Raw genomic sequence first — 25,481 nt, forward strand, 5'->3', positions numbered from 1 at the left:
TTTGGGTGTAGATTGGATATAAGAGGTTTCAGTCTTAGATGACCTCAGAGAACGGCAGTCATTGGCAGAAGTTGAAAAGTAGGAAAAGGAATTTGACTTAGGAGAGAAGATGTTAAGTTTATAGGATCATGATCTAGAGCTGGAAGGGACCTCCTCAGAGCTCTAGTCTAATTTCTTCTTCACAAAGGAGAAAACCGAGGCCCAGAAAGTAGAAGTGACTTTGACCAAGATCACATAGGTAGTGTCGGAGGTGGGATTAGAATCCAGACGCTGACTCCAGAGCCAGAAACTGAGGGCCAGAGAGGTCAAGGAACTTGCTTAGGGTTACATCAAACCTAGTTCTTTCCACTGCAGTTGTGGTTATGTTGAATTTGAGTCTTCTAAGCCGTAGTAGCCTCATATCCTGAGGTCAGTTGGCGGTGAAAAGGACTAGAAGTCTGATGAAAGGTCAAGGAGACGAGGGTTTTAGAATTACTAACATTAGAGGTGTTAAAACTCTGGGAGTGGTTGAAATCACAGGACAGAAAATCACAGTAAAGAAAGGACCTGAAGGCTCCAGGATAAATGCAAGTTGAGGGGGAAATGCTGAATATAAATAAGCCAAGGACATAACATCTTCAGGGTGTCATCAAAGAAGGGGAAATTTACTAGAATTTAAAGGCCTTTATAAAACTCTTCTTTGTAACGTCATGACTATCCCGTTTTGGGGGTGGGAAGCCCTGGATCTCCAGTTAAAACTCCTTACTGCCCGAGTGAATGGGGCAAAGCACTTAACCTCCCTAAATCTATTTTCTCATCCGTCAAATGGATGACACCTAAGTGTCTCTTATCTCCAAATCTCATGAAACCCCGCCCCATTCCGAACCCGGCCCAGGACGCGTCTTCGCTTCAGCAGCCTCAGATACGACGCGGACTTAAGATCCGCTGCAGAGAACACTCCACGCAGCGCAGCACCAAAATCTTCCGGGAACAGGGAGCAAAAGTGGGGGTTTTCCGAAATGAAACCCCCGATTTTTTCTCAAGGCTCTGGGATTTCCAAACAAGGCTGCCGGATTTAATCTGCAAACCGGCATGGCGTCTCCAGGACAGCTCTGGACCTAGTCCCAGGAAGCCGGCCCCAGGAGAGGCGGAAGCGGCTGCGGCGGTGCCAGCTGATGGACGGCCCACCCCTTCCAGGTGCACCCCACTGCGCCTGCGGAGGGGTTGCCATAGCGACGCTGCCCAACAATCTCCAGACCTAGCCTCGCCGGGCTTGACCCAGGACGTCAAGGCCGCCACCATGAGCCGAGTGGTGACCGTCGAGCAGCCCCCTCCTCAGCATCCTCGGTTCCGGCTGAGGCCAGGGTGTGGGGGCACGGTAGCCAGTGGGCGACTGTATGACTACCTGTACGGTAAGAATGGGACCCAGGCTCTACCCGCCTCCCACCAACCCCCAAAGTGGGCGGGAACTCCGTCTTCCGGTAGAGGGAGAGGAGGCTGGAGTCGGTTAGAGCCAAACTTAAGTGTCGTGTCTACGCAGGCACTGGGTGTTTCAGAGATTCGGAATCGCGCGCCCTTGGGATGCGGAGCGGGGGCGCTCCCCCTCCTCGTCTGACGCCCCTCGGCTCCTCACTGCGCAGGAGCGGGCTTTGAGTGCGAGGTCCCCAGAGACCCCCCGGGGCCGAGGCACCTTCTGTTCAGTGAAACCGACCTTTATTAAGCTCTTCCTATAAGTGTGGGGCTATACTGGGGGTGCAGACAAAACGGCACAGACCCTGCCCTCAGGGAACTTCAGTTCTTCTGGGGTAGGAGGGGCATCGTGTACACAAATAAGTGTCAGTCCATAAGCGTTTGTTAAGCCCTTGGATGTGCCAGGCTCTTCAGTAAGCGTTGGGATGCAAAGAATGGGAGATAAACCAAAACAAAGAAACAAGGGTCCCTGCCCTCAAGGAGCCCACATTCTGTTGGGGGAGACGACATGCAAACAAGATACAGACAGGTTAAACTGGAGATAATCCCAGAAGATAGGGACTTCTGTTAATGGGGATCCAGAAGAGCTTCTTATAGAAAGGGAGATTTTGATTGAGAACAAAGTACAAAACATATGTAGGTAAGTGTGTATATGTATATATATGTATATGTATATGTATATATATGTATGTATATATGTATATATGTGTGTGTATATGTGTGTGTATATGTGTGTATGTATATATGTGTGTGTGTGTGTGTGTGTATATATATATATATATTTATACAAAATACACAGTGATTCCCCGAGGAAAAGGTGCATTCACCATGGAGAAGATCAGGAGGTGCTTCTTACAAAAGGTAGACACTTGAGTAAGCCTTGGAAAGAACAAGATATAGGGTGTGTTGTATTGCTTGAGAAAGTCAGGTAGCATAGAAACAGAACTGCCGGGCCATTTCAAATCATGGGGTCATAGATTTAGAGCTGGAAGAGACCTTAGAAGTCAAGTAAAACTGAGGCCCATCAAAGTTAAGTGATTTGGTCCCTCAAACCTGAACTATGTGTCCAGTTGTTTTTTGGGTACTTCCAATGGATGTCCTGTAGACATATGTATCCAAAACACAACTCATTATTTTCTCCCAAAAAACTCACCCTTCATGCTAATTTTCTGTCAAGATCACTACCATTCTTCTGTGGTCACCAAGATTCACTTTGGAATAATTCTTAACTCTTCATTCTCCCTCATCACATACTTAATCATTTGCAAGGATTTTAGGGTTGTTTCAATGACACTTGTTCCAAAACCATCAGTCATCTCCAATTATACCTGAGGTATCTTATTTGTATATATATATATGTATACACACATATGTAAATATGCACACATGTATACATGTATGTACATATGTGTGTTTATTAGCTCATATTCCTGTAGTTCAACATTTTACAAAGTGTTCTTCCCACAACACCCCTGTGAAGTATGTGGTATAAGTATCATTTTGTCTGTGTTATACATTAGCCTTAGAAAGAAAGGACTTGCTTGGGGTCAGAGTCAGGTTTTGAACCTCTAGTTTCCAAGTCTAGCACTCATTCCTTTATACTTTGTCCCCAAGGCTCTCTCTCTCTTTTTCTTTTTTTGGCAGTAGGGGTTAAGTGACTTGCCCAGGGTCACACAGCTAGCTAGTAAGTGTCTGCGGTCAGATTTGAACTCACATCCTCCTGACTACAGGGCCGGTGTTCTATCCACTGTGCTACCTAGCTGCCTCTGTCCCCAAGGCTCTTTCTTGGGCTATCATCTTTTCTCCGTATGTATCCCACCTCTGTGATCTCATAAGCTACCATAGGTTATTTTGATTATTGTCTCTATGCAGATGACTCCAAAATCAATCGATCTATCTCTCCAGCTACCATTCTCTGTGTGTGTGTCTCTCAGTCTCTGTCTCTCTCTGTCTCTGTTTGTCTGTCTGTCTCCCTCTCCCCTCCTATCCTCTTTCTTCTTCTGGTCTCTTTCCTGAATTCCAGGCCTTCATTACCAGTTGTCTATTGGACATTTCCAACTGGACGTCTTGTAGACATTTCAAAATCTATGTATCTAAGACACAGCTCACTATTTTTCCAGGAAAAAAACAACAAAAACAAAAACCTCACCCTTCTTGCTAACTTCCTGTCAAGATCATTACTATCCTTCTAGTCACCTAAGTTCACTTTGGAATAATCCTTAACTCTTCCATTTTCCCTCATCCCCCATCCCATATTTAGTCATTTGCCAAGTTGTAGATTCAAACAGTACAGCAGCTCTTGCATCTGTCATCTTCTCTCCATTTGCATGATTACCACCCTAGTTTCGGGCCCTTAACAGCTCTTTTCTGAGCTATTGCAATAGCCTCCAAATTGATCTTTCTGAGAAGTTCTTTTCCTCTCCAATACATTCTCCACATAACTGCCAAGTTGATATTCCAAAAGAACAGGTGTGAACAGATCATAATCCTGCTCATTGAACTTCAATAGTGTCTTCTTGACTTTAGAATAAAATTGAATTTCTTCTGGAAATTTAAAGCCATTCACAATCTGGCTACAGCTTACCTTTCTAGGCTTCCTGCCAAACCATCCTGCTAGTTGTTCCCCATGCACAACATTCCATCTCTCATCTCTATGCCTTTGCATACGTGCCTGAAATGCAGTCCCTCCTCACTTCTGTCCCTCAGAATTCCTATCTTCTTTCAAGGTCCAGCAACAAGTGCCATTCCCACACATGAAGCTTTCCAGCTCTACACTTTGCTCCTATTCCCTCTTCCTCATTATTAGTGTCTTCCATCCCCAAATCATGTAATTTTTTTGTATTTATGTATTTGTGTATGTGTTATTTCCTTCAATAAAATGTAAGCTCCTTTTAAGAGGACCAGTTTCATTCTTTTATTTATCCCTAGCACAGTTTAGTAAAGGTTTAATAATTGCTTGTTGAATTGAATAACATAAATCTGTTAACCTCTCATTATAAAAACATAAAGCTGCATACATAACTGATTTAAAAACTTTTGATTTTTCAGTTCTGAATTCTCTCCCTTCCTCCTTCCTCTTCCCACCCATTAAGAAGGCAAGTAATACCATACCTATTATATAATTGAAGTCATGGAAAACACATTCCACATTAACTATGTTGCCAAAAAATTATAAAAAAAAAGAAAAAGAGAGAGAAAATATACTTCGGTATGTACTCAGAGTTTGTCAGTTCTCTTCCTGGAGGTGGATAGCATTTTTCATTGTAAGTCATTGGGAATTGTTATGGATCATCATAGTGATTAGAGTATCTAAATCTTTCACAATTGATTATTATTACAATATTGATGTCACTCCGTACAATGTTCTATTTCTGTTTTGCTTTGCATTAGCTCATAAAAGTCTAATCAGGTTTTTCTGAAATCATCCCCTTCATCATTTCTTACAGCATAGTAATAATTCATCACAATCATATACCACAACTTGTTTAGCCATTCCCCAATTGATGGTTGTTGTTGTTAAGTTGTTTCAGTCATGTCCAACTTTTAGTGACCTTATTTGGGGTTCTCTTGGCAAAGATACAGGAGTGGTTTGCCATTTCCTTCTCCAGCTCATTTTACAGATGAAGAAATTAAGGCAAACAGCATTAAGTGACTTGCTTAAGGTCATACAGCTAGTAAGTATCTGAGGCTAGATTTGAACTCAAGTCTTCCTGACTCCAGGCCCTACATTTTATCTGCTGTGCCATCTAGCTGCCTTAGATGCCCCAATTGATGGGCATCCTCTCAATTTCCAATTCTTTGCCACCATAAAAAGAGCTATTCTAAATATAGTTGTACATATAGGTCATTTTCCTTTTTCTTTGATTTCTTTGGGATATAAGCCTAGTAGTGGTATTGCTGGGTCAAAGGGCATGCAGTGTTTTATAGCCCTTTGGGCAGAGTTCTTAATTATTCTTTAGAAGGGTTGGACTAGTTCACAACTCTACCAGCAGTACATTCGAGTCCCTGTTTTTCCACATCCTCTGAAACATTTGTCATTTTCTTTTTCTGTCATATTAGTCAATCTGATAGGTGATAAAGAGTGATTTAGATTTAGATTTCCTGTGACTATTGATAGCTTTGATTTCTTATTCTGAAAACTGCCTGTTCTTATTCTTTGACCATTTGTAAATTGAGGGAAATTTCTTATTTTTTATAAATTTGTATTAGTTCCCTATATATTTGAGAAGTGAAACCTTTATCAGAAAATCTTACTGTAAATTTTTTCTCAATTTCCTGTTTTCCTTCTAATTTTGGTTTATGTAAATCCTATTTAACTTAATAAAAATTATCCATCCCCTCTGCCCATCCCCAAATCCTTTCTATCTCTTATTTGGTCATGACCTCTTCCCTTATCCATAGATCTGAGAGCTATGGTCCCCTAATTTGCTAATGATATATCACCCTTTATGTCTAAATCATGTCCCCATTTTGAGCTTACCTTGGTATACAGCGTGTCAACCTGGAAAAACTCAGATCAGCTAGGTGATCAATAAATAAAGTGAGGCTGAACCATGACTGTGTTAATAACATGGACCCCAATATGAAAAGCAAAGTGATACGTAGACAACCTTGATTTCCAAAAAGAGGAGCAAAGTACATGCAAGGAGAGTGAGGAGTCCCTGAAAAGAAGGCAGATTAAAATCTGAAGGCCAAAAGGGAGTCGATTAAAAAGGTGAGCGATCCACCAGTGGTGGGAGGGCTCAGACTCAACTTTGCCAGGGAAAGGAACCTCTGAGCCAGGAATGCCAAAAGGCAGATTTTTCTACCAAGGGGTTATGGGTTGGGAGTGACCTATCCCCACTGTCCATTTAATCAATACATTTCATCTTGAATCTCAGATGTCCTTTGTAGCCATCTTGTCTTCTGGAGGTATCTTCTCTTGGACATTTTTGTAAGGGACAAGGTGTCATGCTCCCACAATTTAAGCTAATCTTTGACATCTTACAACATCAGCAAAGAAATTACATTGTTTTAACAAGCTTGCAAAACCTTGCAAAAACAGGGAAACAGGGGAAAAGGCAAGCTAATGAGAAGGACCCTAATCTTGTAATAGACCCCAAAGTTCTAGAGAGCAGAAATGGTTTTAACCAGCCCTAAGTAGGACAAAGGGCACAGGCTTTTGGAACTGTGCATGCTTAATTAGCCGATATAATATTAACTAACATACCCTACATAGAATTAGAGCCTCATTAATTGATTATGCGAGGGACAAGGGGAAACATGGGATAGGCGGACCAGGAAGATTATAACCCAGAAAGGAACAGACTAATCCGGGCCTGGAAGGGAGGAGTTGAGGCATTCTAACGGTATAAATTCTGTGTTCGGCACACTCTCGTCTGAGAGTGTACCCGGTTCTCCCAAGAACTGTAATAAATGATTCTTTACTCACTCCAAGCTGTTTTGTTTTTAACTAGAAGGCTTGATTTCTCAGAGCCATACAATGGAGGGGCAATTGGCATCGGCAGCTTGCAAGGGTTTAAGCTTACACTCTGCTCTGAGGGTCTCCAACGCCTTATTTCTAACATTTTGAAATAGATGGTTTCATTCTCAGGGGAGCTTTGAAGGGGGCTCCTCTTAAGTAGATTTGCTTCTCTGGTTGCATGTCACTTGTTGATCCTTAGATGTTCTTGCTGAAATGTTTTATAAAACATCTCAATACACTTTAATACAATCTCTTAAATATTACTTATCTAATAACCAGTTCATGTGATGAAAACTATCTCAATCTTGTGGTTCTGATAACTTTAAATTAGGAACCTGTAGTTCACTTAAAACTTAAGAAAATTTCAGTTCTTAAATTACCCCTTTCTGTTTTTATCTTTATCTAAACTCTTTACCTGATATAGACACTGCCAGTAACAAGCTAAAGAATCTTTAAAAATCCATGAGAATTTGACTTGTAAAATGAGTCCTCCTGGTTCAAGATTTAATATTTAGCAAAGTAGACTCATAAGCTAGGGCTAAGAATGCTTTTCTAAAGTAGCATCAACTCTGTCATCATTATCTTCCTACAAGTTAGCAAACTATTACATTGATATATTTAAGAAAATTAAATATAAACTGAAAAATCAAAAACTAAATATTTTAAGATACCACAGAAGGCAGAATTATTAAAACCTTTTAAATATATGTATATAATTGTCTGATCTTGTTGCCTTCTTAAAATTTTTGCTGCAATTATTATTTAGAACCTAAAATTTTCAATCAATCCAAATTTTTTCCTTTTAGAACTCCAATGAATTCCAATTGAGGATTAGAAACTGATAAGGATCTAATCCTCACATAAAAACATAGGTAACAGAACACTTTTTATAAGATGACTGCTAATACACAAATGAATTCACTTAAAAGTTGCAAATTTCACTTCAGAGCAAATCAAGTAAGCAGTCAATAGTAAAACATTTTTGCACCAGAGGACATGCTCTATAAACAGATGTTAATTTCACATTAAATAATAAACCCAAATAAAGTTGACTTTCTCTTTGAGATAACACAAGATATACCGTAAAGCTCCTTTAAGACACCGATTGCACTGAAGTCTTTTCTTCAAAACAAAACTAAAGAAGTTTCTGATCGTTAACTTCAACTAATTAATAAGCTCTTACATCATTGTCTAATTATTGCTATGTCATTCTGAAAAAAAAAACAGGCAGATGACAAAGCCAGATACTCATCTATTTAGTTGTTTAGGATATGGGAATGACTATAATCCCAAATTGAAAACAGGGAGATCTTATATAGTAGCATCTTATAGCAATGCAGAGATGCTGAAGTATTATGGCAATAAGATTCATCATAAAAAATAAGAATTGCAGCTTAACCTTCCCTGGTTAGAGAGATTTGCTGTGAAATGAAGAAGTAGGTTGGGACCACTATAACAGCATCAATATTGGCCCTGCAGGTCTAAGCCCAAGGACACAGAATGACTCAACACATGTATAACAGGATAAAGCATCCCCAGTCCCTTTGATTTCAGGTAAGAATAGTACAGGAAGCCAAATATATCACAGGATACCACAGCCAGGCTCAGAATTAACCAGGTGAAAAAATTTCTTGCTTAGGAAACTGAGTCAAAAGAGTGTTACCTTAGTCACCCTCCCAATCTTTTGCCCAGAGACAAACAGATATCCACTGGCCACAGATCACAGAACTCTCACTCAATTGAGCCGCTGGCATATTTCTCAAATGGCAGATTACTGATTCACACATTGAGTAGACAATCATGCCTGAAATCAAAACTTAGAATAATATTAGATTATAGCCCCATGAGATTTCACCTCAAATAGCAAATTTCACTAATCATGCTTAGAGATACACATGCACATAGTTATAATTATAGTTATTAATAAATTACTCTCATGTTGTTGCAGTAAATACACTTAGTAATAAAAAATGTATCAAGCTTTCTAAAAACAATCAAACATTCTTTTTTCCTATTATTTCCTTTCTCAAATACAGCTTAAAATTCATCCTGATGTAAAAGACAGTCATTAGAATTTAATAAGCCAATTATATTATGTAAAATCACATAGATAGTGATTGTGATAGTTTATTCAAAATACCAACAGCAATGTCCAGACTAACAAATATTCTTTTTTTCAAAGAATTTTATATTAACACTATTGAAACAAAAATAAATTATCAAGACTGGAGTCTGTTAAGACTAAGTTGGTTAAAGATGTAATGTTAGAGACTATTCTGAGTATAACTTCATAATTTTCATAATCAGAAAGTAGCACTTAAATAATTTATTCATTGTGAACACAGTTAAATTTTGTTTTCCTCCCTTATCCAAGGAGTCTTTGTAATGGGGAATGGGGATCCTGTTCCCTAAACAAATCAATACATAAATTTTTTCACAGAGCTGATAAGATTCTTTTGACCTTGCTCAAGAAACTTGGCAGTTTACACATAAGGAGATCTTTACAAGGTCTTTCTCCCACTCCTCTTTTCTTTTCAAAAAGTAAGCAATTATTATACCATCCTTTACAAATATACCCAATTAAATGCTTCAGAAATTTTAGCATTATGACAATAACTTCCAATAACTGAATAATTTCACAGTACCCAAATCAAAAAAGAATAAAAATTACCAATGACATAATTTTACAATTACCTTAACAGCATTTCTTATAAAATGGTTCCCCAGAACTCACAATACAACAAAATTTAGAAAAAATGATAATAATATTCATATCATGAATTTAAAACATGAAACAAAATTTAGTACTAATCAGATATTAATTTAGTCAAATGCAATTCCAAATTACTTTTATGTAGAAAAATATCCTACCACAAGTGGTTCTTAAAATCATAATCCTTATAATTTAGATAGGTATTAGTACAACACATACTTCACATTTCATTAAAGACTCAGTTAGCAAAACATATACCTAGGCTGAATGAAATTACACAAGACAAATGAATCTCACAGTACAATTACAAGGAGATTCATATAAGGCTTTACCAGTTTAAATTTACAACTGTTATTGTTAGTTTAATTCAAAATATGTAAGCCTAAATATTATAAGACCTTTTAAGAACTCAGGAGTCTGCATTTCAAAATTTAAAGATATTCGTTATATCAAAATCACAGTAAAGACATTATTATTATCTATCGTACTTATAAATGAACAGTTTCAAATAAGTTGCATCCTTTTAACAATTGAGTCTGTTAGTTTAATCAATAACCAAAAAGAATTCAGATATTAAAAGAATTTATCACTTTGCCAATATTTCTAATATAATAAATTATCAAACTAATGTTAGTTATAATCTTTATCCGCATTACAGACTGGTAAATTGAGGTAACTTGTTTTAAGATCACACAACAAATTACCTGATCTATGGATTTTTTAAACACGTTGTCTTAATGCCAAATAGTAGAATAAATTCCGACTTATCATAAGCATTCTTATTAAGAGAGACACATTTCACTTAAAATGAAACAGAGTAAAATCAATCATGCCTAGGTCTATTTTCCAAATGGTATCACACAAAATCTCAATTTATAATTTCAAATATTTAGCATTTTTTTCCACAAGGGCCATGTATATAAGCATTTCATATAATAAAGGCCACTATTTTCAGATAATCTACTGCCAAAGATTTTAAAATGGCAGTCTAGGGGCAGCTAGGTGGTACAGGGGATAGAGCACTGGCCCTGAAGTCAGGAGGACCTGAGTTCAAAATCGGCCTCAGACCAAACACTTGACACTTACTAGCTGTATGACCCTGGGCAAGTCATTTAACCCCAATTGCCTAAAAAAAAAAAAAGGCAGTCTAATATTAAATTTCAATCTACCCTAAATATCACACTTACCAGCACATTTTAATCTAGTTCAAATCTGGGTTCTGCAATTGCAGAAAGAACACATTGCTCACCAGTTTACTACTAGCTTTCTATAACTTTTCTTGATCTACTTTCAAATCAAGGTGCAATTGTTATTACTACAGTTTCCATAAAATAAATACATATAGTTTTTCACATATTTATTATTCCAACCAAAACAAAAAACCTCCCTCAAACCCATCATTCAACATACTTAAACTTTCTCATATTTCTCTGTATATATACCTCCAGTGGTCTTAAAAACCACATCTTTCTAATTCCTGTCATATTCTTCTCTCAAACTTTTATTTTGTTTACTTCCTAAATTTTCCTTCTTTCAATAGTGTTTCAGACTATCTATCTCATTAATCTTTGCTTCAGGCAGTTTTTCCTTTATAATTTTATAACACATTGTTAATCAAAATCAATGATTCCCTAAAAACTATTACTCACTATAGTTGTGACTTTGCCACTACTCTATTGAATTATTGCCAGTTCTGTTTTTCCTCAAGAGATGGAAGCACCAAAAATTCTTTTAAGATGCTTTTAGCAATTATAAAAATCTTTAACAGGTCACAAAAGCTTGATCTTTTCAAATAACAGTTAAGTTCTGTTACATTATTTCAAGCTGTTCCCTTAAATGAGCTTCTCTTTTATGGGCAAGAAGCAAGACAGTTTTTAAGATTCAAATATATAATCTAATACAAAATAGGTAGGAGTCCCATAATTTACAGCAAAATTCTAAGTTAAAACACAGCAATTCAAAAAGGCATTTCTGAATTGATTTCTACTTCACTTTAATTTGTAAACCCCCCAAGTATCCAGTTAGATTTTTTCATCAAATCCAATTTACAATCCCAGAGGATTCTGGGAAGATGACAGAATAAAGCAGGAAATTACCTGGCTCCCCTAAATTCTCCCACAAACAATATAAATTAATGCCTCAAAGTGAACTTTTGAGCAGCAGAAATAATTAAAAGTCAGGGTAAAGCAATAGTCTGCCTAAGACAACTTGGGAGGACTTTAGGAAAGAACAGACCTCCAGGAGTGGTGGTTTGACCTGATTAAAGTACAAATACCTCCAGGCAGATAACTGTCAAATCAACAACAAATAAGCCTTTAGAGCAGCTGTGTCAGCGGCCTCAGCTTCAGGAACTTTTACATGGACAGGATAGGGGTCAGGCAGCTGATTGAGGGAGATTGCAGGCCCTCCACCAGTGGTGGATGCCAGTCCCAGGTGCATTGACTTGACCTGGTCCCAGGCTGTGGCTGTGGGTGGGGAGGAGTGAGCACATGTTGATGAGGGTGGGGACCCTGCTGGCTCTGAGCATTCTCTGAGTCCCTGGTTTTGTCCCAGGACAGGGGTGGGGATCGGGGACCTGAAGCTTGCAGCTGTGCAAGATACCACAGGGAATAAGAGCGTTTGTGGTGACAGTGTTGCAGGGGGCTCTGGTTGTGGCCCAGGGGTAGAAAAAAATACATAAAGTCAGAAAACAATGGCACAAAAAACCACGAAGCCCGAGATATCCCTCACACCATAGGACTAGAGCCTGAATTTAACACAAAGTTAACAGATGAGAAATAAAATAATAATAATAATAAGTAAGCAAAAAAGAAATAACCCAACCATAGCTAGCTCCTATGGTGATAGAGAAGATCTGGGTTCAAACTCAGAAGGAGATAATGAAGTTAAAACAGCTACTTCTGTCTCAAAATGAGAAGCAAAATGGTCACAAGCCTCAAAAGAGTTTTTAGAAGAGCTTAAAAAGAACTTTAAAAATAAAATAAGTGAAGTTGAGGAAAAATTAGGGGAAAAATAAGAGTAATACAAGAAAATTATGAAAAGAAAATCAACCAATTAGTGCAATTAAGGGGTGAGAGAGGACTATACTGGGAGGAGGAGAAAGGGAGAGGTAGAATGGGGTAAATTATCTCACATAAAACAGACAAGAAAAGGCTTTTACAGTGGAGGGGAGGTGGGGGAAGGTGAGAGGGAATGAGTGAATCTTATTCTCATCGGATTTGGCTTAAGGAGGGAATACCATACACACTCATTTGGGTATGGAAATCTATCTTACTCTACAGGAAAATAAAGGGGAAAGGGATAAGAGAGCAGGGGGGAGGATGGTAAAGGGGAGGGCAGATTGAGGGAGGGTGTGATCAGAAGCAAATACTTCTGAGGAGGGACAGGCTCAAAAAAGAAAATAGAATAAATGGGGGGCGGGTTAAGATGAATGGAAATATAGTTAGTTTTCCACAACGTGGCTACTATAGAAGTGTTTTGCATGACTACACATATATAACCTATATCAAGTTGTGCTTGCCTTCTCAATGAGCGTGAGTGGGGAGGGAGAAAGGGAGAAAATTTGGAACCTATAGTTTATAAACAAATGTTAAAAATTGTTTTCACATGCAACTGGGAAATAAGATATACAGGCAATGGGTTATAGAAATCTATCCTGCCTTACAGGAAAATAGAAGGGGAAGGGGATAAGAGAAGGGGGTGGGAAAGATAGAAGGGAGGGCAAATTAGGGGAAGGGGTATTCAGAATGTACACTGTCTTAGGGTGGGGGGAGGGATGAGATGGCGAGAAAATTTGGAAGTCAAAATCTTGTGGAAATGAATATTGAAAACTAAAAATAAATAAATATTAAAAATAAATAGGATAGAGGGAAATGCACAAGTAAGAATTATAACTTTGAATGTGAATGAGATGAACTCACTTATTAAATAGGAATGGATAGTGGAATGGATTAAAAGCCAGAATCCAATGATATGTTGCTTACAGGAAACACATTTGAAAATGAGAGATACACGTAGAATAAAATTAAAGTGCTGGAGTAGAATTTATTTTGCCTCAGCTGATGCAGAAAAAAAATCAGGGATAGCAATCATGATCTCAGACAAAGTTAAAGCTAAAATAGATTTAATTGAAAAGATGAAGAGAGAAACTACATTATGATGAAAGGTACCATAGATAACAAAGTAGTATCAATGCTAAACCTATATGCACCAAATGTTAAAGCACCCACATTTTTAAAGGAAAAGCTAAATTAATTTCAGATGGAAATAGATAGCAAAACTATAATAGTGGGGGACTTCAATCTTCCCTTCTTAGAACTAGATAAATCTAACCAAAAAACAAAGAATTCAAGGAGATGAATAGAATCTTAGTTAAGTTAGCTATCTAGATAAGACATATCTTAAGAGAATTGAAATGGAATAGAAAGGAATACAACTTTTTCTCAGTGTTACATAGTACCTTCACAAAAAATTACCACATGTTAGGGCATGAAAACTTTATAGTTGGATGCAAAAAAGCAGAAATATTAAATGCATCCTTTTCAGATCACAATGCAATAAAATTATATTTAATAAAGGACCATGGAAACAATTAATAATTAATTGGAGACTAAATAATCTAATATTAAAGAATTGAGTGGGTTAAAGAACAGGTCAGAAACAATAAATAATTTTATTAAAGAGAATGATAATGAAACAGCATATTAAAACCTATGGGATGCAGCAAAAGCAGTAATCACAGGAAGATTTATTTCTCTAAATGTGTACATCAATAAAATAGAAAAAGAGCAGATCAATAAATTGGGTATGCAATTTAAAAAACTAGAAAAAGTACAAATTAAAAATCCCCAATTAAACACCAAATTGGAAATCCCAAAATTAAAGGTGAGATTTTAAAATTTATTCCGAATTTAAGAAATAGAACAGGCATTTCCATAACATAGTAGAATAGAAAAAAAAGATAATTACACATGAGACTATAAATCTATTATGTACAACCTGCTATTCCTACAATATTCCACATTCAGAGAAAAAACTATGGAGTTTGAATGCAGATCAAAGCAGACTATTTGCTATTTTTTTCTTCTGTTTTGTTTTCTCTTTCTTGTGGTTCCTGCTATTGATTCTAATTCTTCCTTACAACATGACTAATGTGAAAATATGTTTAATAGGAATGTATATGTAAAGCCTATATCAGATTGCCTGCCATCTTGGGGAAGGAGGAGGTGGGGAGGGAGGGGGAGAAAAATTTTAAACTCAAAAGCTTATGGAAGTGATTGTTGATAAATCAAAATAAATTAATAAAAAAAGAAAATGTGAGCTTTACCTTTTTTTTTTTTTTTTTTTACTTCTTGTTATCCTTACAAGCATCTCTCTAATCAGAAAATGACCGTCCTTTCTTGGCTATAAAACAATAAATCTGTCTTACAGGGGTGGGGGTAGGGGGAGAAATTGGTGCTCTTAAAACAAATTCTGAAGAATGTTTACCCAAAACTTATTAGAATACTTCAGCATTTATAAAACCATCTAAACCAAATGGAATTTCAGTCTCAAATTAGTTATATCATAAATTTCTGTAAATTGGGAAAATATTCCTCTACCACCTCTTTTCTGTGTTTCCTGCCTGCCTCTAAACTTGGCTACAGTTAAAAGAAAGAGACCCTTTTTTTTCCTCAAGAAAAAATTTACTCTAGAAAAAAGGCTAGTTTGACTTTTAAATGTAGATAATATGACAAAACAGAGATAGAAGCATTTACTGGCAAGGTCTTCCTCCTTATTATGAGGGTTAAGCCATGCTAGCCTGTTGAGTTGTTTTCAAATTCCATCCTTCCAGGCTTTCAGGTGACGCACACAACTGACATCACCTAGAAGCACATAACAACAAATATACATCAGTTCTAATCTCATTTAACATTTTCCTGGAGAGAGGCTAATTTAGATTCAAATTCTCATTTACAGTTCTCTAGATACCAAAGAAAGAACACATCCCACTGGGGGTTTTGATGGAGGACCCCATCTTTGTTATCGCCTGCTCTTCTGGCAGATATCTGTAGCTGTGGCCATGTAACTGGCGGCCATCCCAGATAGTGGCTGCCTATCTCCATACCTGCAGACCTAATTACCCGTGGGCAAACCTTAATGATTAGTTACCAGAAACCCTTGAATAAATCCTCAAAGAACTCAGCCAAGGCAAGAGTTCAGAGATCTGAGAGGGGACTTAGTGAAGGATAGTCTGGGTCCTGGGCCCTACAGGTACCCAGTGGGTCCACATTGGTACCAAAGGGCTGAATCCAGGGGCTATCTGTGGATGTCCTCCTTTGAATCCCACTTCTGACACCAAAAATGTCAGACTGGAAAAACTCAGACCAGCTGAATGATCAGTAAATAAAGTGAAGCATTTATTCAGGGTCAAGAAGTTGCAATTCAGGACAACATGCTGCCTTATTCAGACAGGGATGCCTCCATCGGGAGGGGAAAGGGGATTCAGACATAGTCATAGGAAATAGCAATAGGGTGTATAGTCTGGATACACAGAATAGCCAAACTGCTGGAAGAGAGTATTATAGGTGTTGAGGGTTTACAAGAACAAGGTCACAAAAATGTCCTTGGAAGTATCTCTGTCCAGGAACAGGGGCAGTGAGATATTGGTCTATACCTCATAGCTCGACTGCTTTCCAGTTTTCCCAGCAGTTTTTGTCTTGTCCCAATAGTGTGTACCTTCAGGTTTATCAAACACTGGTTACTGTAGTCATTTGCTTCTGTTTATTGTGTACCTGTTCTATTCCATTTATTTCTTATCCAGTACCAGATTGTTTTAATGATTACCACTTTTTAACATAATTTGAGAACTAGTAATGGTAGACTGCCTTCCTTCACTTTTTTCCCCCATTGATTCCTTTGATATTCTTGACCTTTTGTTCCTCCAGATGAATTTTTTTTCTATTTCTGTAAAATAATTCTTTGGTAGTTTCATTGGTATGACACTGATTAAATAAATTTATTTGGGTAGTGTTGTCATTTTCATTATATTGGTTTGGCCTACCCATGAGAAATGAATATTTCTCCAGTTGTTTAGATCTGTCTTTATTTGTATCTTGTATTTTGTAATTGAGTTCATATAGTTCCTATATGTGTCTTTGCAAGTATGCTTCCAAGTATTTTATACTGTCTGCAGTTATTTTAAATGGAATTTCTCTTTCTACTAGGTTTTGTTGGTAATATATATAAATGCTAATGATTTGTGTGGGTTCATTTTATGTTCTGTAACTTTGCTAAAGTTGTTCATTGCTTCAGCTAGTTGTTTTTTAGTTTACTCTCTAGGGTTCTCTAAGTATATTGTCATGTCATTTGCAAAGAAATTACAATTTTGTTTACTTGTTGCCTATGCATATTCCTTCAGTTTTTTTCTCATCTTATTGCTATAGCTAACATTTCTAATACAACATTGAATAGTAATGGTAGTAATTGACATCCTTGCTTCACCCCTGATCTTATTGGAAAGGCTTCTAGTTTATCACCATTACAGATAATGCTTGATCTTGGTTGTAGATAGATACTCGTTATCATTTTAAGAAAAACTCCACTTGTTCTTGTGTTTTCTACTGTTTTTAATAGATATGGATGTAGTATTTTGTTGATATAATCATATATGATTTTTGTCATTTTTGTTATTGATATGGTCAGTTGTGCTTAGTTTTCCTAATATTGAACTATCCTTGCATTCCTGGTATAAATCTAACCTGGTCATAGTGTATGATTTATTTGATATATTGCTGTAATATCTTTGTTAGTATTTTGTTTAAAAATTTTACATCAGTATTCATTAGGGAAATTGGTCTGGTTTTCTTTCTCTGTTTTGACTCTCTCTGGTTTAATTATCAAAACCATATTTATGTTCTAGAAGGAATGTGGTTTTTCTTTCTTTACCCCTTTTTCCAAACACTTTATAAAGCATTGGAATTCATTATTTTTAAAAAATGTTTGATAGAATTTACTTATAAATCCATCGAGTCCTGTTTTTTTTTTCCTTAGGGAGCTCATTTATGGCTTGTTAAATTTCTTTTTTTAAGATAGGATTATCTAAGTATTCTATTTCCTGTTCTGTTAATCTGGCTTATTTATATTCTGGTAAATATTCATCCATTTCATTTAGATTGTCAATCTTATTGGCATATAATTGGGCAAAAGAGCTCCTAGTAATTGCTTTAATTTCATCTCCATTGATTGTGCATTTACCCTTTTCATTTTTGATACTAGTACTTTGGTTTTCTTCTTTTTCTAAAAATCAAGTTAGCTAACAGTTTATTTATTTTATTGTTTCCCCCCCATAAAACCAGCTCCTTGTTTTATTTCTTTGTTCAATGATTTTTTAAACTTTCAATTTAATTGCTTTTTCCTTTAATATTCAGGATTTTTAATTTGGTATTTAATTGAAGATTCTTAATTCAACGACACCAAATTGAAGTCCTGAAATGTTCCATTTACCTCTTTTATTGATGTAAGTGTTTGGAGATATAAAATTTCCCCTAAATACTGCTTTGGATGCATCCTACAAATTTTGTTATGTTGTCTCATTGTTGTCATTATTTTTAAAGAAATTATTGTTCCTATGATTTGTTCTTTGATCTACTCATTCTTTTAGTTAAGATTAGTTTCCCATTAATTTTTAATCTATTCTTTCATTGCCCTTTATTGAATGTAATTTTTATTGCGTTATGGTCTGAAAAGGGTGCGTTTAGTATTTCTGCTTTTCTGCATTTTTGTGAGGTTTTTATGTCCTAATACATGGTTAGTTTTTGTGAGGGTGCCATGTACAGCTGAGAAAAGGTACACTCCTTTCTTTTCCCGTTCAGTATTCTCCAGAGATCTATTATAGCTAACTTTTCTAAATTTTATTCATTTTCTTAACTTGGTTATTTCTTATTTATTTTGTGATTAGATTTATCTAGCTCTGTGAGGGACAAGTTGAGGTCCCTCAATAGTATAGTTTTACTATATATTTATTCTTGTAACTCATTTAACTTTTTCTTCAAGAATTTGAATATTATGCCATTTGGTGCATGTATGTTCAATTTTGATATTATTTCATTGTCTATAGTGTCTTTTAGAAAAATGTAATTTCTCTGAGTATGTCTTTTAATTAGATCTATTTTTTGCTTTTGTTTTGTCTAAAATCCAATAATTATTAAATTGTCTCTCCTCAATCTATTTTCCCAGTTTTCTGCATTTTTCTAATGCATTTTCTTCTAATTTTTCATCCTTTTGACTTTATTGTTTCTTGATATCTCATGGAGTCATTAGCTTCCACTTGCCACATGCTAATTTTTTTTTTTTGCCACATGCTAATTTTTAAGGAATTATTTTCTTCAGTGAAATTTTGTACCTCTTTTGCCATTTGGCTCATTCTGTTTCTTTAAGGTTTTATTTTCTTCATTATTTTTATGCTTCTTACCAAGCTTTTGCTATAATTTTCTTCCCTCACTTTCTATTCCTTTCTTTCTGGAGACAATCAGGATTAAGTGACTTGCCCAGGGTCACATAGCTAGTAAGTGTCTGAGGCCGAATTTGAACTCAGGTCCTTTTGAGTCCATCCAATGCACCACCTAGCTGCTCCTCATTTCTTTTCCTAATTTTTCCTCTACCACTTTTATATCTTTCTTTAACTCTTCCAGGAATTCTTCCTGGGCTTATGTCCAGTTTGCGGATTTTTTCTTTGAAGCTTTGCTTGTAGCTTTTTCGTGTTGTTGTCTTCTTCTGAGATTGTTTCTCGATCTTCTCTATCACCATATAGTCAAGTTATTTTTCTGTTGTTGTTCTTGTTCATTTTCCCAACTTATTTATTGCCTTTGAACTTTGATAAAGTTGGGCTTTGCTCATCTGATGGTAGGGGCACTATTCCAAGCTTCAGGCTTTTTTGCATTGCTATTTTCACAGCTAGGTCTGGGGATCTCTAAGTTTTTGGTACTTCCAAAGAGGTGTGATCTGGGGAGAGGTGGAGTCACTGCTTTTCTGATCTGTGCTCTGGTCTTTGCCCAGGAAGGACTCCTGCTCCCTTGACAGCTTTGGATCTTAAGTCATATATACATATACATATATGTGTGTGTATATATATATGCATGCTTTAAGATTTGCAAAATCCTTTTCCTCAATACAGCCCTATAAGGTAGGTAGGGTAAATAATATTGCCATTTTGCTACTTAGGTAACTGAGGTTAAGGAGTGTTAAGTGACTTGTTGCAGATATGTAACTAGTAGTTGGCAGAGCTGGGGTCCATTTCCAAGTCTTCTAAATCCAACAGCACTTATTTCACTCTACTGCCTCCTTCAAGTCTGAAGGAGAGCCAGAAGCTTAGAGATAACATTCTTCTTAATTGAAGAAGGAGTAGAGTTCCTAGTATTGCCAGTACATTGTTATATATTTGCCCACATTGTTGCTTAGCTTCTCTTTTTTGCTTACTTTCATATGCTTGAGAGCTTTTCCTGCAATTTATTCTGGTTGCTAGGTATTTTACAACCCCGAAAAACTTAATGACATCCCTAGACTTGGAGGATTCAATTTTAAATTCACTCTTGCAGATTTTAAAAAGTGTTAAATTTAAGAATGGTCATCATAGCACCATTGACAAAGGAATACTAGTATCTGTACTTCTCTTTTTGTAGACATACATATTTCCTGTTTTTGTCTTTAAATCTGTGTTTTCTGTATGACAAAATATTCCCACATTTCCATAGTAGCTCTTTTTAAAAAAAAATGCCTTTAAAATGGAATTTTGTTTCAAGTTTTTTGACAAGTCTCAAAAGTTGTAGTGAAAAGAGCCCTGGACTTGAACTCAGAGGACCTGGGTTTGATTCCTGGTCCCGATAGTTATTATAAACTTTTGTGACCAAGGAAAGGTATGTTACCTCTCTGGGCCTCAACTTCCTTGTCTACACAATGAGGTGAACTGGACTGGATGATCAGTAGCTAAGGCCCCTTCTAACTCTTCTCTTTGAGCTTTTGTTTACTGTTTTCCCTTGTCTTCACTTACTTCACTTTACTACTTCAAGAATTCTAGCAGCTTATGAGAAGTGAATTCTGCGTATAGAAACCATGTTGCCTTATACCAAAGTATGTGCCTAATAAACTCAATTTAGTAAACATTTATTACCATGTACTATGTGCAAGAAAGGCACTGAGGATAAAAACACAAAAAAACCAGTTCCTTCCCTCAAGGAGCTTATATTTTCCTGAAGGGCAATATAAGATGTCTGCAAATAAATACAAAATATATAAAGTAATTTCAAGAGTGACAGTGCTAGTAACTTCAGAGCTGAAGGGTGGTAGAAGAATGGGAGTTAAAAGGGGTATTCCTCAGCAAAGGCATTTTGTAGGAGAGGTACCTGAGTTGTAGATGTTTGTCAGTCACACTGTTTCCCCCAAGAGGCTATGCTTACTGATGTTCAGTGGGAATCTGTTCAATTCAGATTCTACTACTTGGAAGAATTTGTGTTAGTCAGGTATTAAAAGTTGGAATATCTTCTTTCTAGTCCCTAAGATCTCTTTGGGATAAGAATTTTATTGGTAAACTTCCAGTCTTCTGCTAACAATGACTGTAGTCATAGGTTCTGTGTTTTGGCTAAAGCTTACGTGTTCTTTCCAAACCCTTGCCTAGATGCCAGCTTGTGGTTATTTATGTACAGCTGGTGATTAGGTCTAGAAGCTCCTGTGAATTTGGCATCATTTATTCTAACAGTACTGATCTTTCAACTTCAAAAGGTGATTTGGAAGTGAGATTCTCTAGTATCTTCAGTAAAAGTGAAACAGAATTCATTCAATACACTTGAGTCTCTTTTCTCTCTTTCTTTTTTATTCTTTTAAATCCATTACCTTATCCTTAGTACAGTAATCATTACTCTTCTTACTGTATCATTAACTGGCACAACCCACCTTTGTGGTATTGGGTGTCTTGTAAGATTCTTCTCAATTCTTTTTTTGCTTGTGTAACATTTTATTAGCACTTGATCTGCTATAGTTTGGTTTTTTCTACTTTCCTTAATCAACAGTTATTCTATTTCTAAAAGTTATCCTTTCTGCCCCCACCACAAAAGTCTGTCTTACTTTGTGAGGCTCTTTACCTCCATGAATGTGATCACTGCAACCAGATTGCTTTCCTTTGAGCTGCTTTGCCACTTACTTGGTGTCCTATACTACTCATTAGGCAATTATTAGATGCTACCTTGTATTAAAGTTATTTTTTCATGGTTACATATTTTGTGTTTATAAATAGATTCCAAATTCCTGGAGGAAAGGATTGTTGGGTCTTTTTGTCTTTTACAAGTACCTTGTATGTAGATATTTAATAAATACTTATTCATGATGATGTTCAAACATTTAGTCTTTTTTGACCTATCATATTTTTGCTAGGGTTCTTCAAAAGAATTTTACAATATTTTATTACTTTAATCCTTTTAGTTTTTCCTAATAAAGCCAAAATGTTCTCATAGTTTCTTTGCCTTAAGTTGAATGCCTATATGAAGAGAATTTTTTTTTTTTGGTCTCTGTCTCACTAGAACTTGATTGTGGATTTTGCTCTGCACTAATTTCCATTTGTTACTGAGAATTTAGTCCAGTATATTCCTTTCCTGGTAGATTTGAAAAGTACATTTTAGAGGAAGTAATTTTCAAACTTATACTACCGGATGCTATTTGGACACAAGTTATCTAAAGGCAGGAGTCTCCAACCTACTGAACTTTCTCTTTGGTCAGATCACATCTAGAAGTAGTGTAATCATGGAGTATTGACAGATTGATGTGTATACAGAGGAGTGTGATCAAGATGATGAGGGGTTCTATAAACTGTAATTTAAAGAACATTTGAAAAAACTAAAGATACTTAATTTTTAAAAGAGATGATTTGGTAGACATTATAATCTGAAGGGTTGTCATGTGGAGGATGGGTTAGACTTATTCTGTATGGCTTCCGAAGGCAGAATTAGGACCAACAGATGGAAGTTACAAGGAGGCAGATTTTGGTACAGTATAACAATAAGCTTTCCTACAATTAGACTAGTTTGAAAAATGGAATTGACTTGCTTGTGGTATTGTTAGTTCTCCATTATTTAAAGAATTCAAGGCCAAACCAAATGACCACCTGTATAGGACATTGGGGAAGGTAATGCTGCTCTTAAGATTCCATGATTTTACCCAGTAGATTGGTTATTTGTTATCCTTGGCCTGTAGCTTCCAACACCTCTTGTGGCCCTAAGATATTTCCTGGGAAGATGGATTGTGACTGTAGGACTATATGAGGAAGATATGGCTAATGACCCCTACCCTTGAAATCATGATAGCCACATTGCTTTCCCCTAGCTCCTACCTTATCATTTGTTTGATTCTATGTAAGGACATTCTCACTCTCAAAAAGGTGAGGACTGTAGTGTAAGGAGATATTTTTGGTTAATATATAGCTATACATTGCATCCTGAAGTAAGGAAGACCTTCAAATCTGGCCTCATATATTTACTAGCTGTGTGAACCTGGGCAAGTCACTTAACACTTTATCGCAGTTTCCTCATCAGTAAAATGAGCTGGAGAAGGAAATGACAAATCACTCCATCATTTTTTCCAAGAAAACCCCAAATGAGGTCAGGAAGAGTTGAATATGACTGAAATGACTGAACAACAACATACATTCCTATAGCAACATTTCCCCAAATATTGGATAGTGAATACTACTATGAAGATAAATTTCCATATTTACAGAATGCACAGTAATTTGCTTTCATCTTCAGGCTAAACATATTACTTATTGTTGGGTTCCTAAATGTAAAATGAATGTACAGCCACATGCCTTAATGGACATGCTTTTATGGAAGTTGGTTAATTTGGCATTTGAAGTTTATGTGGTGTTGCTTTGTCTACCTTTTAGGTTCTGATAATGAAATAATAAGTGTAGTCAACTCAGAACTCCAGTGAATGTAGTAAGAGATTTGAAAAGGACACACACGAACACACATACATGAACACACTCATAGTTTTGATTTAGCTATAATTTCATTGATATGGATACTGTTATTATCAAAATTAAGGTAAACTGAGGCATTGAGTTCTGAGCACATTCAATTTATTGGTAAGGCTAGAAGTTACCAATAAAAGGAATCTCTCAGTTCCTCAGCATAGTAAAAGACCTGAGGTGTAAGGCAAGCTTGCCTTTTTTTAAAAAATTTTTTTTTCAGTGAGACAACTGGGGCTAAGTGACTTGCCCAGAGTCACACAGCTAGGAAGTATTATGTGTGTGAGGCCGTATTTGAACTCCGGTTGTCCTGATTCCAGAGACGGTGCTCTGTCCACTGTGCCACCTAGCTGCCCCCAAAGCTTGCCTTTTACATGGCTTTTCTGGGAAGCACATAACAACAGAACTTAACAGGTGGGAAATGAGCTATGATTGATTATAAAGCTTAAAGAAAACAAAATGATTAGTAGCATTGTAGATGTGGGGGACAACATGATTGTCTCGAAATTGGGAACGTGGGGCTAGTAATAACCCCATTCTTGTCATCAAGAAATGCTCATTGATTTATGGAGCCCATCTGCAGCCTTAAGGTAAACTGAGGTAAGGTAACTTGCCTAAGGTCACATAGCTAATGAATTTCTGAGAGCAGGTTTTGACTCAGGTTTTTCTGAGCCATGATCATCTTAATGCCACATAATAAATGTATTTTGAGTTAGGTTCTAATTTACTATAATTATCCTGTTTAGTTTCAGGACAAAATTTTGTCCAGATCAGATCTGGATTTTTGAGTGGTAACATTTAAAACTTCAAAAAAAATTTTTCCCAAAGGCCATTCGTTAGTTGACAGTACTTCCAAATTTAGAGCTCATTGTTATCAGTTAGCTCAATCTCAAAGATTTGTGGTGATACTCCCAGCTTCCCATAACTTTCTCTTTATTTTCTTTTAAACCAGCCCCCCAAACCTAAACCAATTCTTTTGGGTTCACAATCTAGCCCCCACTCTCTCACCTGTCCTCAAGGCTATTCAATTTTAACCCTGAGTAAAAGATAGGGAGAGGCTCTTAAAGGCAGCCTCACATTCCCATACCCCTTCTCTGTAGTCTGGGAGTTTCATGCTGCAACTATATTACTATAGTTTCCATATCATAAAGAATGTAACTATATAACATTTCTCATATCCTTCTTATCTCAGGAGATCAAAAATCTCCCTCAAACCTCCCTTTGCAAAACTCCAAACCCCTTTTACTTTCAAACTCTATTTGCTTAAACTTTCTCACTTCCTTCCTCTGTGTGTGTGTATCTGTATCTCTATGTCTATATCCCTCCAGGAGACTTTGATTAAAGCCCTTTAAAACAGGACCTTTCTTTTTCTCTTTTCCCTTTCTTATCCAACACTGCTCTTTCACATCCCAGATTATCTATAATCTTCACTCTACTGAATTTCTCCTTTATCATTTGGCACAAAATCTTTTTTATACAACCCCGGTTAATTGCGATACTGTTGCCTTTGGGTTCATAAGAGTTTACAAATGCATAGTCTCATTCAATTTCTAATTCATTTATAATGCCACCTCAAAATTTTTCCGTAAGTGGGAATATAGTCAGAAGGGGTGGCAGAGAGGGTAGCACCCAGAGGTGCAATAGGTCTTTACAGTTTAAACACCTTGTCTGCATTGGGTTCAAAAGGGGCTGAGCCCATTTAAACAGACTGAACATAGAACACAAGGTAGGAAGCCTGTAGTGGCTTATCTCTGTTGGTAAGGCACAGGAGAGTGGGTCTAAATTCCTCCAGCCCTATTTAACAGGTTACAAATGCCTAATCTATTAAAATAACAATTTAATGTTGTTATATTATTCACAGAAGT

General features: G+C 36.5%; 1 protein-coding gene across 2 annotated transcripts in view; it reads left to right on the top strand.

Annotated features, from left to right (window-relative positions):
- The first annotated feature begins 866 nt into the window (after window positions 1-866).
- The window catches only part of MAATS1 (MYCBP associated and testis expressed 1), a 92,855-nt gene continuing 68,240 nt past the window's right edge, over window positions 867-25,481 (top strand). The window contains exon 1 of one of the 2 annotated variants that reach the window (XM_027868535.1): window positions 867-1,391. In XM_027868535.1, coding sequence (XP_027724336.1) covers window positions 1,280-1,391 — 112 coding nt within the window. In that variant the 5' untranslated portion in view covers window positions 867-1,279. The remainder of the gene's footprint in view (window positions 1,392-25,481) is intronic. The other variant, XM_027868541.1, reaches the window with a different exon arrangement.

This window comes from Vombatus ursinus, unplaced genomic scaffold (genome assembly GCF_900497805.2).
Source record: "Vombatus ursinus unplaced genomic scaffold, bare-nosed wombat genome assembly UNPS02001419.1, whole genome shotgun sequence".
In the NCBI taxonomy this organism is placed as follows: Eukaryota; Metazoa; Chordata; class Mammalia; order Diprotodontia; family Vombatidae; genus Vombatus; species Vombatus ursinus.